The following is a 14314-nucleotide window of genomic DNA, read 5'->3' as shown; positions in this document are numbered from 1 at the left end:
CATTGATTGTTTATGTGCAGGAAGGTGTCCCTTCCTGCATATAAACAATCATTCCCTGAAGCAAGCGCCCTTGCAATATGGTGCTAAATTAGGCAGCTAAATTAGCACCAGCACAGGGTGAAATTCAAGGCCGCCCCATATTCTTGTAAATACGGTGCAGCCCTGGGTTTCAGAAAAGGCAGAGCATTGCGTTAAGCCATGGAGGCTAGCTCCGTGCTCCGCACTATAAAGTCTACTTAGTCGACTGTTTAAGTGATCGAATTAAATGAGTTCTTTCATCAGGACAACAAAGCAATGCACATTCAAACAAATGTTGGCAAAGCCAATAGGTCTTTGAGAAGTATTGGCTTTGCCAATGAATTTCAGCCATACTGTACAGCATCCTGGATGCTATGCAGCATGTCTAAAGAATACAACAGAAAAAAGAAGTAGCATGGAAAATAAAGATATTTCTCCTCATTATGTCTGGGTCAGGGAGGAGCAGCATTTTGGTGCAATTGCAGGTTTACTGACTTTAGTGGATATGGGACTGTGTCAAAATACATGGATGGATCCATGTCCACCCATGGAACGACTCCCCGATGCAAGGTAAAACATGGCAGCGCTATACACTGCCTTGCTTTACTTTTTTTTTTACAAAGGCACAACAAATTGGCTCTAGCGTGGCTTTGTAAATCTCATCTACCATTTTGCATCATGGCTGTGCCATAAAAGTGGGGCATCTACGATGCAAAATGGTACTAAATCTGCCCCAGTGACTTTAGATACGTGGTGTCTCGCTGTTAGCCTCTCGTGTCGCATGTTGATTTCATTTAGGTAATAGGACGAGTTTTGAAATAGCGTGGTCTGGTGCAGACAACTGACTAGGAGACGCACACAAGATGCACACAGGGGCCTCATTTATGAGACTCCTTGCGCCTCCGGAACGTCCCTTTTTGTGACGTTCCGTGGCGCAGAAGCCTGAGTGATATTTATCAGGCAGCACTAAGCCCCTTTTTTGGGCTTAATGCTGCCTCATAAATATCAGTCCCTTTAACGCAGTGTTCTGCATTAAAGGGACGCGCAATGGGTGTTGTGGGGGGTGTTCCCAACAATATCCATGGCCTTTTGACACTGCCCCAGATTTACGAGAAATCGTAAATCTGAGGCAGCGCCAAAAGCTTACGCCTCCGCAGGGGAGGCTTAAGGGAGGCACAACGAGGACAAAATATCTTTATTTCTCCTCGTTTTTCCTTTTTCTATGTGTGCTGCATTCTGCTGTGCACATAGAAAGAGGAAAAAGCCTCTTGTGATTATTTTTGTACAGAAAGGTTTCCCTTCCTGTACAAAGATAATCATCCCTGCAACACAGGCACCCTTGCTCCATGGTGCAAAGGTGCCTGTGTTGGCGCACAGCAGCCCATAGTGCGCCGGTGCAGGGGAACAAGGACAGGAGTGTGCCTTATATTATAGGTTCCTGGCCTTTTCTTTTGCCCTAGGGAAGCGCAGCAGGAAGGCTTGTGGTGCTGCCCTACGGCAAAAGCTCATAAATGAGGACCTGGGTTTGATATTATTTACTGTCCGAACGTGTACTAGCTGACTTATTTATGGAACGTTGTAGCCTGTGCCGCATATTTGTTGTCATACCTATGTCCACTCTGAGCAAAACCATAATTAATTGTGGGAGCTGGAAGGTGTGCCATATCTCATTAAACAGACAATATAATCAAAGTTAAGGAAGTACAGTCAAAACTGTTTTGGGAATCCCTTTATATCTCATGTCAATTTTCTCATCATGCAAAGTATTAACCTCATGTATTGAAGATTTAGAGCACAATGAAGATATGCGTTCACCATATCTAAGCAATCCGCATAGGTTTTTAGGTCCCAGTTTACAGCATTTTTAAGGCCTCTGAGATAGATTTGCCAGTGAAACACCCATAGTTGTTCTCATTTTGCTAGTAACTTTGTGCGACGTGTTTTAGAGTGATCTGCAGTGATGTGTTCTATGGCTGTCCATTTAGAGTCTTCTGGGGTGTGTTGTTTTGTCCTTCAACATCAATAGTTTTTCGAGTCATTATTCCTATTTGTAGAAGGTTACATAGACAGATGAGATACACCACATTCTCCTTCAGTGGCGTAGCTAGACCTTTTGCCGCCCGTGGGGCAGTTCCTGCGTTTGCCGCCCGCGGCGGCTGCATTTAAGAGCGGGGAGTGCTAGAGATTCCTGCCTTTGCGGTCCGCAATGGACACAGGTAAGAGGGAGGGTGGAGGCCGCCATCCCCAAAACTCGTGCTGCCCAGGGCGGACCGCCTCCCCACCCCACCCTCTTGCTATGCCACTGTTCTCCTTGTAGCAGTTGGTAAATCCCCCATCTTCCCAGGGGTAAGATAAGCCTACAGTGACAAATTCACAAGATTGGGTTTGGTTATACATGCTGTAGTTGCCACATGGATAGTGCCACGGACCCAAGGGAAACCATTGACAGGTGGCTATTGTCATTTTCAGAAAGTTTATGCCATGTATGAATTAGCTGATCCCTCAGGTTTTTGCTTCTTTTCATGGGTTATGGGTAGTACCTTTCGTCGATATTCAGTAACTAATGGCCGGTGTCCAGGTATTCAGTTTGCTGGCGACCATGGTGAAAGTTGTCATGCGCGCCATTCTGCCAGAGGGAAAATTTCCAATCTCCTCTAGCAGAACGTCTCTGTTATTGTTGTGTGTCCTTTTCCTAGGCTATCTGAAGATTATTTTGGAGTTATGCCCTCTAATAGGCCATGCACACAGGTGAGACCATGCACACAAAGAAAACATACAGGAACTAAAACCATGCGTGCAGACCAACCATACACACAAATAAAGATGGATTTAGAGGACTCATGCAGATAGACATGCATGGATATTCAGATTGGCAAACATACATACAAACAGGCGACTCCCACTGCACACCCATGCATACGTTGGTCTCCATAGCTGCAACAATGGACCCAGAGCCGTCTTAACGCATGGGCATGCTAGGCAGTTGCCTAGGGGCCCCAGGAGCATAGGGGCCCCAGGCAGACCAGAATTTAACACAAATTGGCCGTTAAACATCTTTATTCCTGTGACTGGTTGTTTAGGCAGGGCCCAGTGCACTGCTTTGCCCGCAGGCCTGTAATGCTCATAAGACGGCCCTGAATGGACTAACACACAGATACACCTAAACCGAACTGAGGCGCGCAGAGGCACAATGAGTCATGTATACAGATTAAAACACATAGAGAGGTGCACAAAGTATGATAAAGGTAGAGCTTGGCAAAAAGCAGACTGTAAGATTGACTCACGCTGGTGTATTGCTTCCCATGGTCACTAGTCCAGAGATGAAAACAACACTACCTACAGCAGCTGCTGGCAACAACCAGGCGGTGTAGAAACCTGTATTGAAGCAGTGGAGAGAAGAGAAAGCAGTAAAGGGCTGAGCAAAGACAATTGTGTGGACATTCGTAACAGCATTCTCCCTATGAATGTCCTAATAGCAGACCATGGTTGGCATACTGTGGTTATTCATTACAAACCCCTTGCAAGCTACTGGCCCATCAATGACATATTGTGGGAATCTTAGATCTCTCACTATTTAATGATATAATGGTGCTCATTCTTGACAACTGTGGATATTTGTAACATATGTCTTGTAATTCCTGGCATATTGGTGGTCCTCGAATAATGACTCAAAGGCATATTCGGGGCACTCAACATGTCTGTGGTTATCCCTGACATAATGGAGTCCATTACTGGCATACTGGGGGCATTCTTGTGACTATCCTTGGCATAATGGTGGATCTAGGATAATGGTGCCCCCACAGCATTTTGTGGTCACTTTTATCATATTGTTGACTATAGATCTGCCAAATCACACTGTGCCACTGTGTGTCACACAACATCGGCTCCTTTCACACAGTCACTTAGTGAGGATCCGATATCACACAGTGGGCACACAATTAGCTGGAAAGCCCCACAGAGAGCAGGTTTCCAGCAAACTGTCTGGAGGTTCAGATCAGCCCATGTCTATTAAGAGCTGTGAAACCTCTCCAGGACATCAGTGGCACCCTCAAAAGCTTTGATTTCCTTTTTGGGCAGGGAGTGGGGGGAGAGGGCATGTGGAAGGGAGAGCTGTGAAGTTAGAAGTGTCTCGGTTGTGCTCAGTACTAAGCCCCACCCCTTCAAGGCCCCATCCCCTCCTCACACGGTGAAAAAAATTCTCAAGTTGGCAGATGAGTGACTATCCTTAGCATGCCAGTAGCAGCTCAATTCTTGATACATTGAAGGGATTCTAGACATGATTATGACAATCTGTTGCATGATTGCCCCAGCAAAATCATGCCCTCCTTGACAGATTTGTGGCTATTCCGTAGTTGATGGTACCAATTCTTGATATATAGTTGACATTCTTGTCCTAACTGTGTCATGGTAGTAATGACCTTGTAAAGGGCATCATTGGCATGACGTATTGTGGCTATAATTGAAATAATTGTACCTTTCCCTGGCAAAACAATAACCCTGGCCTACTGGTTCTCGTCCTTGACATATTGTGAATATTCATGACATAATTGTGGCTAGCCATGGGACTGGCACTATATCCCATCCATGATACAGTGTGGGCATCCGTGACATAATTCTGGTAGTATCTGGCATAATGGTTGCATTTATCATCCCTTCCACCTGAAGGCAAGTTAATTATGATAAATGGACCTGATAGAAGTAGAGGAGAGCTGATGTTTAGAGACCAAACATGTATTTACCATAAATCTTGGTATTTAAGAATAAACATGGTGCTTTGTTCATGGTGAGCTTTTGTTTGGGAGAACTGAGTTTATTCATCCTAAATGAAAAGTATGTGTTTGATAACAACAAGTTTGCATTTCAGAAACTGGCAAGCTGATGTTTGGGACCAAAATGGCTGCATTTGTGCACTATATCTAGAAAGGCTCTTTGTTAATACTCCTGACCCTTCTTGTTCTATCAGCAGCATTTGATACCATCGACCTTCAAATGCTCATCATGAAAGCTCAGGATATTTGCACTGAGAATGCCTCTCTTAAGTGTATCATATGCTTCATTTGTGGATGCAATCAAAAACTCTCCCTCCGAATTTCATCAAATTCTCCTACCCCCTAAGTTGTGGTGTTCCATGGGGTTCCGCTCTTTTCACGTTCCTATTTGACATGTACAAGAAGCACTTTCCAAACTCATCACATTCCTTAGTTTTGCCTTTTCTATGCATACTGACCACACCTTGGTGCACCGTGGCGCATTTATTTATTTATAAAGCCCTGCTCTTCACCCCTGAGGGTAACCGGGCACTGAGGTCTCGCAGGTCTCAGTCGAAAAGCCAGGTCTTGAGCCCCCTTCTGAATTCCACCAGTGTGGGCGATGTTCATAGGTGGAGGGGTAGGTCATTCCTGGCTTTGGCAGCCTCTGGCATTGGCCACTAGGTTTCAAATAAATTGTTGCAGATAGCTTACTTCCTTACGAAGAGTCATCTTTTGCCCTCTTTCACTGCCCCATGAACCAAACCAGCCACAAATGTCCCAAATCTTGGTGTTTACTTTGATAAGAATCTCACTTTCACCTGAAGCTTCTGATTAAGCCATGGAAATACAAAACCTTCTCCTTCACCGACTACAATCCACCTAAAAGCAAGGGTTATGTTCAAGTCACAAACATCTAATAAACAGTGACCCCCTCTCAGACGAGATATTATCACACCCAATAAATTCTGAAGTGCTCAGAATTTTTCCAATGTGATAATTATCGGCTATTCTGACTTTTTAGGGAATAACAGATAGATTTCTGTAAATATTTACAAGGACCAGCCGATATTAACAAGGAAAGGCACTAAAATCTGCCTTCCTCAGTAAATTTCAAGCTTTTGTCCCTCGTTAAATTCCTCCCGGTTTAATATATCGAATTTTAAAGAAGGCCACAATCTCTATCGCACCGGGCAATTAGAAGGTGCCAGGTATGATAAAACATCGCACCACTTAAAATTGTGTTCCCTGCGCAAACAGGTGCCTGCTAAGGGGTCTCAATTTAATGGGCAACCTCTGCTGGTCATTTAGAATTTAGTGGAGCAGGAACCCAACTGTAAACCGGTAAAACTCCTGCTCCGCCCAATTGTGTTTTCCATCCATCATTTAGAGGTGGGGGGAGAGCTGGTTCCACTGTTGGAAATCTCTGAGCCTCTACAAGGCCGTCCTGTGTCTAGATCAAAACATAGCAAAAAATGGCGCCTAAAAATCATGAAGCTCTGATGGAGAAGTAAAGTGTCCAGTAAACCATCTGAAATACTAGAAAATGAAATGTCGTAAATGAAGTAGGTGTTTGAAAATGTTCCAGGTCGCCCAAGCAGAAAGAAAGCAGAGCAAAGTGAGGTGAACAAAATCAAGTGCTCAGAAGATCCTTCCTGACAGCATTCGGTATTCTAAGTCCATGAAGGAGCAGCAATGTGACAAAAGTCCCACTCACCTAGCCATGCAAAGTAAATGGCGATTTTTTCCCCGAAGTACTCTCGAATATGGTCAAGTGGCTGGTACTTGTACCAACAGCCCCAGCGAGCCCAGTAGTGATTGAGAATTTGCCGCGGGTTCAGCTTCTCCACTGCCACTTCGTACTCTGGCATCTCACTTGGGCCCTTTGAGCAGAAAAACATAAGCACAAATGAAAGAAACACGTGCAAGAAAATTAACACACAATGCTGAAAAGAAGCAGAAACTTGTGGTGGAGTCCGGGGTGATGGGATATTTACTGCTGAAGAAACCAGTGCTCAATTTGTGGTCCAATGTGGTGGTCACGGCACTCATTTTTGGGGTCTGAAACTTACTTATAAGGAGGAAGAGAAAGATAGGAAAGTGGAAACAAAAGGACACACCAGACATGAGAACTGACCTTGAAGACTTGCCAGACTCATATAAAGAGACACAAAGAAAGAGGTATGAGTTGGAATCAAGACTAGGCAATCTTGCTATTCGACAACCCGGGTATTCAACAGGACGGAGCGGTGGGCACCTAAATAAGATTTTGAACCCCTGCAGGTATGTCCTTTACAAATTAAGTGTAGGAATGAGCCAAATGGCAGGGAATTATTTTAAAAAAACTTTTTAAGGATACAATATATCTTGAAACAAATATGTACTGGTAAAGGAGAGCAGGTGCCTAGAAAGATCCAAGTACTGCTGGAGAGACCTTTCTGACTGCGAAAATAGAAGCGGCTGAAACAAGGCCTCTGGGCAAGGAAGATGCACACCTTGATGGTCAACAGGAACTGTTCATTAAATTTAGGAGTTCACAGTAGTGAATAATCGAGAACTGTTGCGAAGGAAGTAAGGAAGTATCTATCCCAGGAATTCCTCAAGACAGATCCTAACTTCGCTTAGCCTCACCCTTGCTTCTGGGTTGGCGCGTCCTAAGGTGACGCTATACCTCATGCAGCGGAAAAGCAGCAGCGTAGACACCCTCATTCAGGAGCCGGTCAATCCCAATCTCAGCGTGCTTCCGCTTGCCATAAAGAGTCCTGGCAAGGATCTCATACACCTGGGAATAGAGGGCAGAAGGCAGAGAGCAGAGGGGGAAGGCCAGAGGGCAAAGAGGAGAGAAAAAGAGAGAGAGAGTAGCATGTGAGCGAGAATATCAAACAGCAATTCACAGATAGTGTGATCGTGCTTCCGCGGGGTGGAACACAAGCCCGTGCAGGCCCTGTGGCCCTGTAGCGCAGGGGCACTCTTCAGTGGACCCCATTCAGCCTACGGTCTAAGAATAAATATCAGGGAGAAGTGGCAGTCTTTAGGCCTGTCAACATATCATTTTCCCTTCACCCGCATATGACCTCCTCCTCGGGTTCCCTCACTACTGGCAAAAGTGCCCCTCTCTCAAATACATTTTATTTGTTTTAAAACTCCGGTAAAGGCTGGCTTTGCCAGTCCACTAAGCTATCCCCACAAAACACAATTCTGTTCTTTTCAGCAGGCATATTAATAACCCTCTGTGCTACTTTGCGAGTCAAACCTTACACTGGAGAAAACTCTGATATCGCTCTCTAGCAGGAACATTATTCACACGAGTTACCATTAAATTTTTATTGCTGACTCTCAGCTGGTGCCCCAGTGTTATATGTAAAACCCAGACACAGAAGTCTAGTAGAACAAAGTAGGTCTTCAGGAAGAAGACCGTGGATACACAGCAATTGTTTTGGAATCCTGTTTTCCTCTCTTTCAAGTGCACCCCAAAGTGTTATATGTAAACCCAGCAGACGTGTCAAGAAGGATTTGGCATTCAAGCAATATTTGACACTGTCATGTTGCTCACATCCCCCATTCTACATATTCTGGGAGGTTCAGAGGAGTCATCTCTGCCCAGTCAGCTCAGCCTATTGTTTACTCCTGGGAGGCATTTCACACCTATTTAAATGGCTGGGTGAAGTTTGGGAGGAACTGTACATTACTTCGGGCAGTAAAAAAGTAACTTTTCAAAAGTTACCTTTCCTTAATATTTATTTAAAATCCCTCCCTGGATTTTTAATAACTATTGAAAATAGCTAGTCCCATTCTCGAGATACAGTATTAGGAATTTCTATCTGTACACTGGTTTTCTACATAGGACAGATAGGCCTGCCACAGGGAAAATAGCTTTTGGGTGCTGATCACTGTAAGGGCATGTTAACATTGCATTTCTACATGTCCCACTTTTAAGTACCATGAACCCTGCTTTGTGGGCGACATGGCCTATGCAGGGGTGACTTACTAATATTCAAGTGGTAGGTTTTGACCAGTCAAACAAATTTTGATAGGTCAAATTGCAGTGTTTAAACTGCCACAGTCAGGCTACACTGGTAGGCCTGAAGCTACGTTTTACACTGTCACTGTAGTGGATGGCACAATAGGAGCTGCAGTCCACTAGTGACATTTAACTTACAGGCCCAGGGAACATTTTGTACTATATACTAGGGACTCATTTGTGTTGAATATACTAATTGTTGAAAGAGGGAGAACAGGCACTTTACCACTGGTTAGCAGAAGTGGAATGCATCTAGGTCTAAAGCTAGCGAAAATTTAGGGTTCAGTAAAAGGTGAAAAATGTGGGGTACCATCTCATTTCCAAGAGGTCCCCTCTCCTTCCCAGAGGAGTATCTTGCCATGAAGGCTTCCCTCTTCCTTTATTGGGCATCTCCCAGCATGAGTGACCTGTTCTCCCTCTCAGAGGAGTCTCTCACTATGAGGCCCCTTACCCCACAGAAGTCCCTTCCCTGGCCCCCAAGGCATCCAGGTGTCCTGCAAAGAACCCATTAGTAAATATGGATCTCAGGTAGACTTACGATTCGATGTCTCTGGGTGTTTGTGAAATAGGAGCTGCGATTATCACTTCCCAGGAACCTGTAAAGAACCACATATACAAAGGAAAGGTAAAGAATTGCAACTGGCCCTTTAATTGAAACAAAAAACAGTCTTAGGTGGCGGACAGTCAACTGAACTGCAAACTGTGTAATAGAAATAAATATTTTTTTAAAGACACTGGCCCCAAAATGAGCTCTTTTTCGCATAACTGTGTTCAGATTTATTTATAAGACCATAACACATTCAAATATTTATCATACTGACAAATTCAATAGCTATTTAGGGGGTCATAAAAAAAGGTGTAACCAAGAATCATTTACTATACACATGCTGCTCTCTCTATTATTGTCCAGTGAAATGCATTGGTCTAAAAAGACCTGCATGTTTAAGTTTATCCGTTTGTGTGGCCTTCCCAGCATAATTGGTTCTAGTTGTTCCTCAGAGTGGCAAGTGTGGGACTGATGGATCATGGTTCCAGGTATCTCCTCTTGCCTGACATGAAGCACATACATGATCAGGTGTCAGATAGAGTACAGCAGGGGCCGTAGGGTGCAGTTATATTAAACTTGTGACAGAGGCGAGTGAGTTGCTGATTGGTATTACGAAGGCTCTTTGTGCAAAGTGGGTATATTGGCATTTCATTGTTGCCACTGTAGCATATTTATGTCATGCTCACTAGGACCCTCATGGTTCTGGGCAGACTTTGAAGAGGAAGTACGTAATGTGAAGTATGATGTAACGTGCAGTGTGAGAGTGTATGCAGGAGGAATGAAGTAGTGTTATACTGTAGCTCCTGTGTGGTGTATTTCATTTGCATGCTTCAGGACTAGGGAAGATGTACATCTGGTGACGAGTACGGGGGTACGTGACCCAAAGAAAACAAGGCTGCTCTTCCTGAGAGTTTGCAATGGTACGGCAAACTGCAAAGCAGTCTGCAACTGGTACATGTGGAGTCAAAGCCCTGGTCCAGCTCATACAATGCTAAAGAAGAAAGTGAAAGCCCTGCAGAGGAGCACTTTCAAAACGCCTGCCAAAACTGCTGGTGAAGAGGTTGACGGAAACACTCCGAATATGGAGCAATTACTCAAGTGAACCAGAAAGATAACGGCAGTGACAACCAGGTACGAGATACAGAGAAGTTACTCACCGACAAAGACAAGTGAAGCATTCTACTTCTTCGGATCGGGCATGGTGATCCAAGTTCAAGCACTAGGGTTGTGCTTGCAGAAGTTGCAGGGAGCTGCCGGGTACAGCGAAAGCTGTCTGAACGGTACGTACTCTCAATGGCAGAAAAAGAGAGAGAGCGAAATACAATGCAGATGTGTTCCTGAAGCCACCACCGCCCTTTAATTCTTCTAAAAAGCAGAACATTGGTGCCAGGCGAGCTGCATGGATCCAGACATTTGATGAATTTATCAATGCACTTGAAGAAGAAGATGAAAAGAAGATCATCAAATACTTAAAAAAAATTGCAGGCAATGGAGTAAAAGAAGTGCTAAAGAAAGTTTCACAGACTGAGGCAAAATCATACATGAAGGTAAGGCCAAGTTCAACCCAATGCCGAATGTCTACTATGAAAGGTGTATCTTCAACCAAGCACAAAAATAGGTTGGTGAAACAATGGACAAATGTGCTGGAAGACTTGATACACTCATTAAACATTGCAAGTTCTGTGATTTTACCGAAAAAGAAGCCAAGCGCCACAGAATCATTGATGGCTGCCTTTCAGATTTGTTGAGAAGGCGCATGTTGAGAGAAGCCCACAGCTTGGAGAAAATGCTGATGGCTGCAAGAGCAAAAGAACCAGCGGACTGAGAACCTGACGACATGGAAGCAGAAACAGCCCACGATTAATCTTTCTTGGCAGTGAAAAGCAAGCAAAAGCAAGGCACGTAAGTGGACGGCTTTGAAGAAATCAAAGCTATGCTTCCAAAGTGGATTTTCATTTCCCCATGAAGGTGAATGTCCAGCCATCAGGCAGGTCTGTAAATTTTGTGGAAAAAATAATAATTTCCTAACTGTGTGCCGAGCTAAAAAAAAAATCTAATTTGACATGATGGAAATAAAAGATGGACATGAAAACATTCCAGAAGCACTCTCGCCACTCCCACAAAACAAAAAACACGACATCTGCTACGACAAATGGAAACCAGGCAAATCCAATCGTCGTCAAGCTCATCGTACAAAGGCTATTCAGCGTCACTATTGAGTACCAGCGAAGAAGATGGATGTGCACTAATGTCTGCCAAAGGACGGCGTGCACATGTGGGGTTAGCTGCCTATAAGGAAAGCCACAATTTAAAGGCAGATTACCAAATAAAGAAACAAAGTTTATTTGGACGCTGTCCTAAAATCATATTGAAAGTGAACGATAACCCAATAACTTTCGGCGTAGAAATTAGTGTGTTGATTAACATTATGCCAATCCCTGTGCGTCGCCTTACTCCGTCGGGCGCAAAGATGTATACCTGGGTCACTTCTGAGCCATTTCAAAGCCAAAGGTCGTTCACTACAACAATGCGGCACAAAATACATGAGTGCAAGCCACCATTCATGTTCTACAAGGGACTTCATCGAATACCTGCTGCTCAGTTTTGCCACCGCTGCTGATATGGGATTGATATCCCTCAACTACAGCCTCTGGGCTCAGTCTGAGCTCCTTATCCAGTTCCTGTTGTTTTTACATGGCCTAGAAATTTTTCAAGAAAATGAAAGTACAGCGTCATTTCAATGAAGTAATTTGCCCTGTTGCTTAACGACACTGCAGAGTTGCTTTTCATCTACAAGAAGCTGTCAAGAAAAAGTTAGAAGCACTCCTAAAACATGATATCATTGAACTCTACACAGGCCCCACGCCATGGGTTTTGCCCATAGTAGTAGTGCCAAAGAAGGGCAGTAGCAGAATGGTGTGAATTTGCATACACCAGGCAAACTAAGCCATCAAGATGGAGAGACACCCCAGTCCACACATAGCGGACAGGACTATGCAGTTAAACGGAGCCCAAGTGTTTTCACATCTTGACTTGAATAAAGGATACCATCAACTCGAGCTGGAAGAGAACTGCAGATACTTACTACCTATTTGACTCATGTTAGTTTGTTCAGATATAAGAGACTGAGTTTTGGAGTATCTTCGACTGCAGAGATATTTGAGGACGGCACTCGCTGAGTAATACAGCGTGTTTCGCCTGCTTTCAGTGATGACATACTGGTTTTTGGGAAAATGTAAGAAGAACATGGCAACGCCCTCACACAAGGGAGCCAGTGACTTGCTGATGCAGGTCTCGCTTTAAACACCGCAAAGTGTGAGTTTTACAAAACCAAACTAAAATTTTTGGGGCACATATTCTCTGATTGGGGAATGACTCATAAACTAGACAAGGTGCAAGCACTGTCATCCACATGCCCTTCCAAGATATGCTGCAATCCTTTATAGTCATGGCCTGTGATTGCTCGAGATACATTTGCAACTTTGCTACAGTGAGTGCCCCATTGAGACTTGACAAAGCGAAATGTACAGTTTCAGTGGTCTCCAGAATGCGATCATTTTCATGGTACATACCAAAATAATGGTTGATGCGAGCCTGGTTGGGCTAGGGGCCATCCTTGCTCAACACAATAGTCCCCCAAATGCTCAGAGACGCATTGTGGCCTATGCCAGTTGAAGCCTGTCCGAAACAGAACAGGCCTACTCTCAGTCAGAGAAAGAAAATCTGGCTGTGGTGTGAGCCTGCGAACAGTTTCATGTATTCATCTACGGAAAGCGATTCACCATCATCACAGTTCACCAGGCACTGCTTATAGTTTTTGGAAACCCGAAGGCTTAGATGCCCCCTTGCATCAAGGGGTGGGGGTTCGAGACTATAAGAGTACAACTATGAGATTGTGCACAAACCGGGGAAGGATCAAAACCCGGAAGATTACTTTTCCCAAGTGCTGCTATCTCGTCACACTTCGACCTCAAGGACAGCAGAAGCATAGCCAACTTTTTTGTGAGATCCAGCACACCAGCCGCTCTGTTTGTGGAACAAATAAGTGCTGAAACTAATGTTGACAAAGACATGACCATCATCAAAGAACTCATTACAGCGCACACTTGGAGGAGAAATACCCAGCCCCTTGCTGATGATGTTAAAGTTCAGAAAATGTACATGATGTGTTAGAAGTAATCCAAGATGGCGTAATACTGCAAGACTCAAGGATCAATATACCTGAAATCCTAAGACAACAGGTCATCAAACTGGCTCATGAAGGACACCATGGCCACCAAGAGAGGACTAAGAGATCGATTGTGGTTCCCTCGGCTAGATGAACGAGTTAAGTAAGAGCTGAAGGCGTGCCACATTTGCAAATGCTGGTCCCCCAAGGTAACGCAGCACCCAGTGCTAATGTCTGACCTTTCTGCCCATGCCTGGGAGAGGTTTGCAGTTGATCTTTTGAAGCCTTTAGGAAATGGACACCATGTCATGGTGGTCATAAACGAATATTCACATTTCCTTTCGTGGAAGACTTATCTTCAACAATCCATTACATAGTCATAGAATGGCTTGATGACATCTCTGCAGCATAGAGCTTCCCCAAAATCCTCAAATCTGACAACCGCCCGCCCTTTAACAGCAAAGAGTTCAAAGAATTTCTTGTCCGACTCAACATCAAACACCAAAAGAGTACATGGCCCCTGGCCAATAGTGTAGTGAACGATTCATGGGCACCCTCAAGAGGGTCATTCAATGAGCGTCCATGGAGGGAATCGATCTGAAACCAAGCGATTTGGCAGGCCCTCCGGGCCTATCTATCAATTCCTCACTCCACAACTGGTGAGAGTCCAGTCACCTTGCTATTTGTGAGAGGTATCAAAAGAAAATTACTGCAATTGGCCCTAGACGGTCAGTGAACACTGACAGGGTTCAAGGCAACGACGCGACTCACAAAAGGAAAAAAAAACGTATGCAGATAAGCATCGCCATGCC

General features: G+C 44.4%; 1 protein-coding gene across 1 annotated transcript in view; it reads right to left on the bottom strand.

The window, feature by feature from the left end:
• The window catches only part of ANO7 (anoctamin 7), a 227047-nt gene that overhangs the window by 102519 nt on the left and 110214 nt on the right, over positions 1–14314 (bottom strand). The window contains exons 6-9 of the mRNA XM_085608600.1: positions 9326–9383; positions 7438–7548; positions 6484–6649; positions 3303–3393 (exon numbers count right to left, since the gene is read on the bottom strand). Of these exons, the coding sequence (XP_085464726.1) occupies positions 3303–3393; positions 6484–6649; positions 7438–7548; positions 9326–9383 (426 nt within the window). The remainder of the gene's footprint in view (positions 1–3302; positions 3394–6483; positions 6650–7437; positions 7549–9325; positions 9384–14314) is intronic.

Source organism: Triturus cristatus, chromosome 1_2, assembly GCF_964204655.1.
Source record: "Triturus cristatus chromosome 1_2, aTriCri1.1, whole genome shotgun sequence".
Taxonomy (NCBI): Eukaryota; Metazoa; Chordata; class Amphibia; order Caudata; family Salamandridae; genus Triturus; species Triturus cristatus.
The sequence above is the reverse complement of the archived record's forward strand: the minus strand, read 5'-3'. Positions and strand labels throughout refer to the sequence as shown.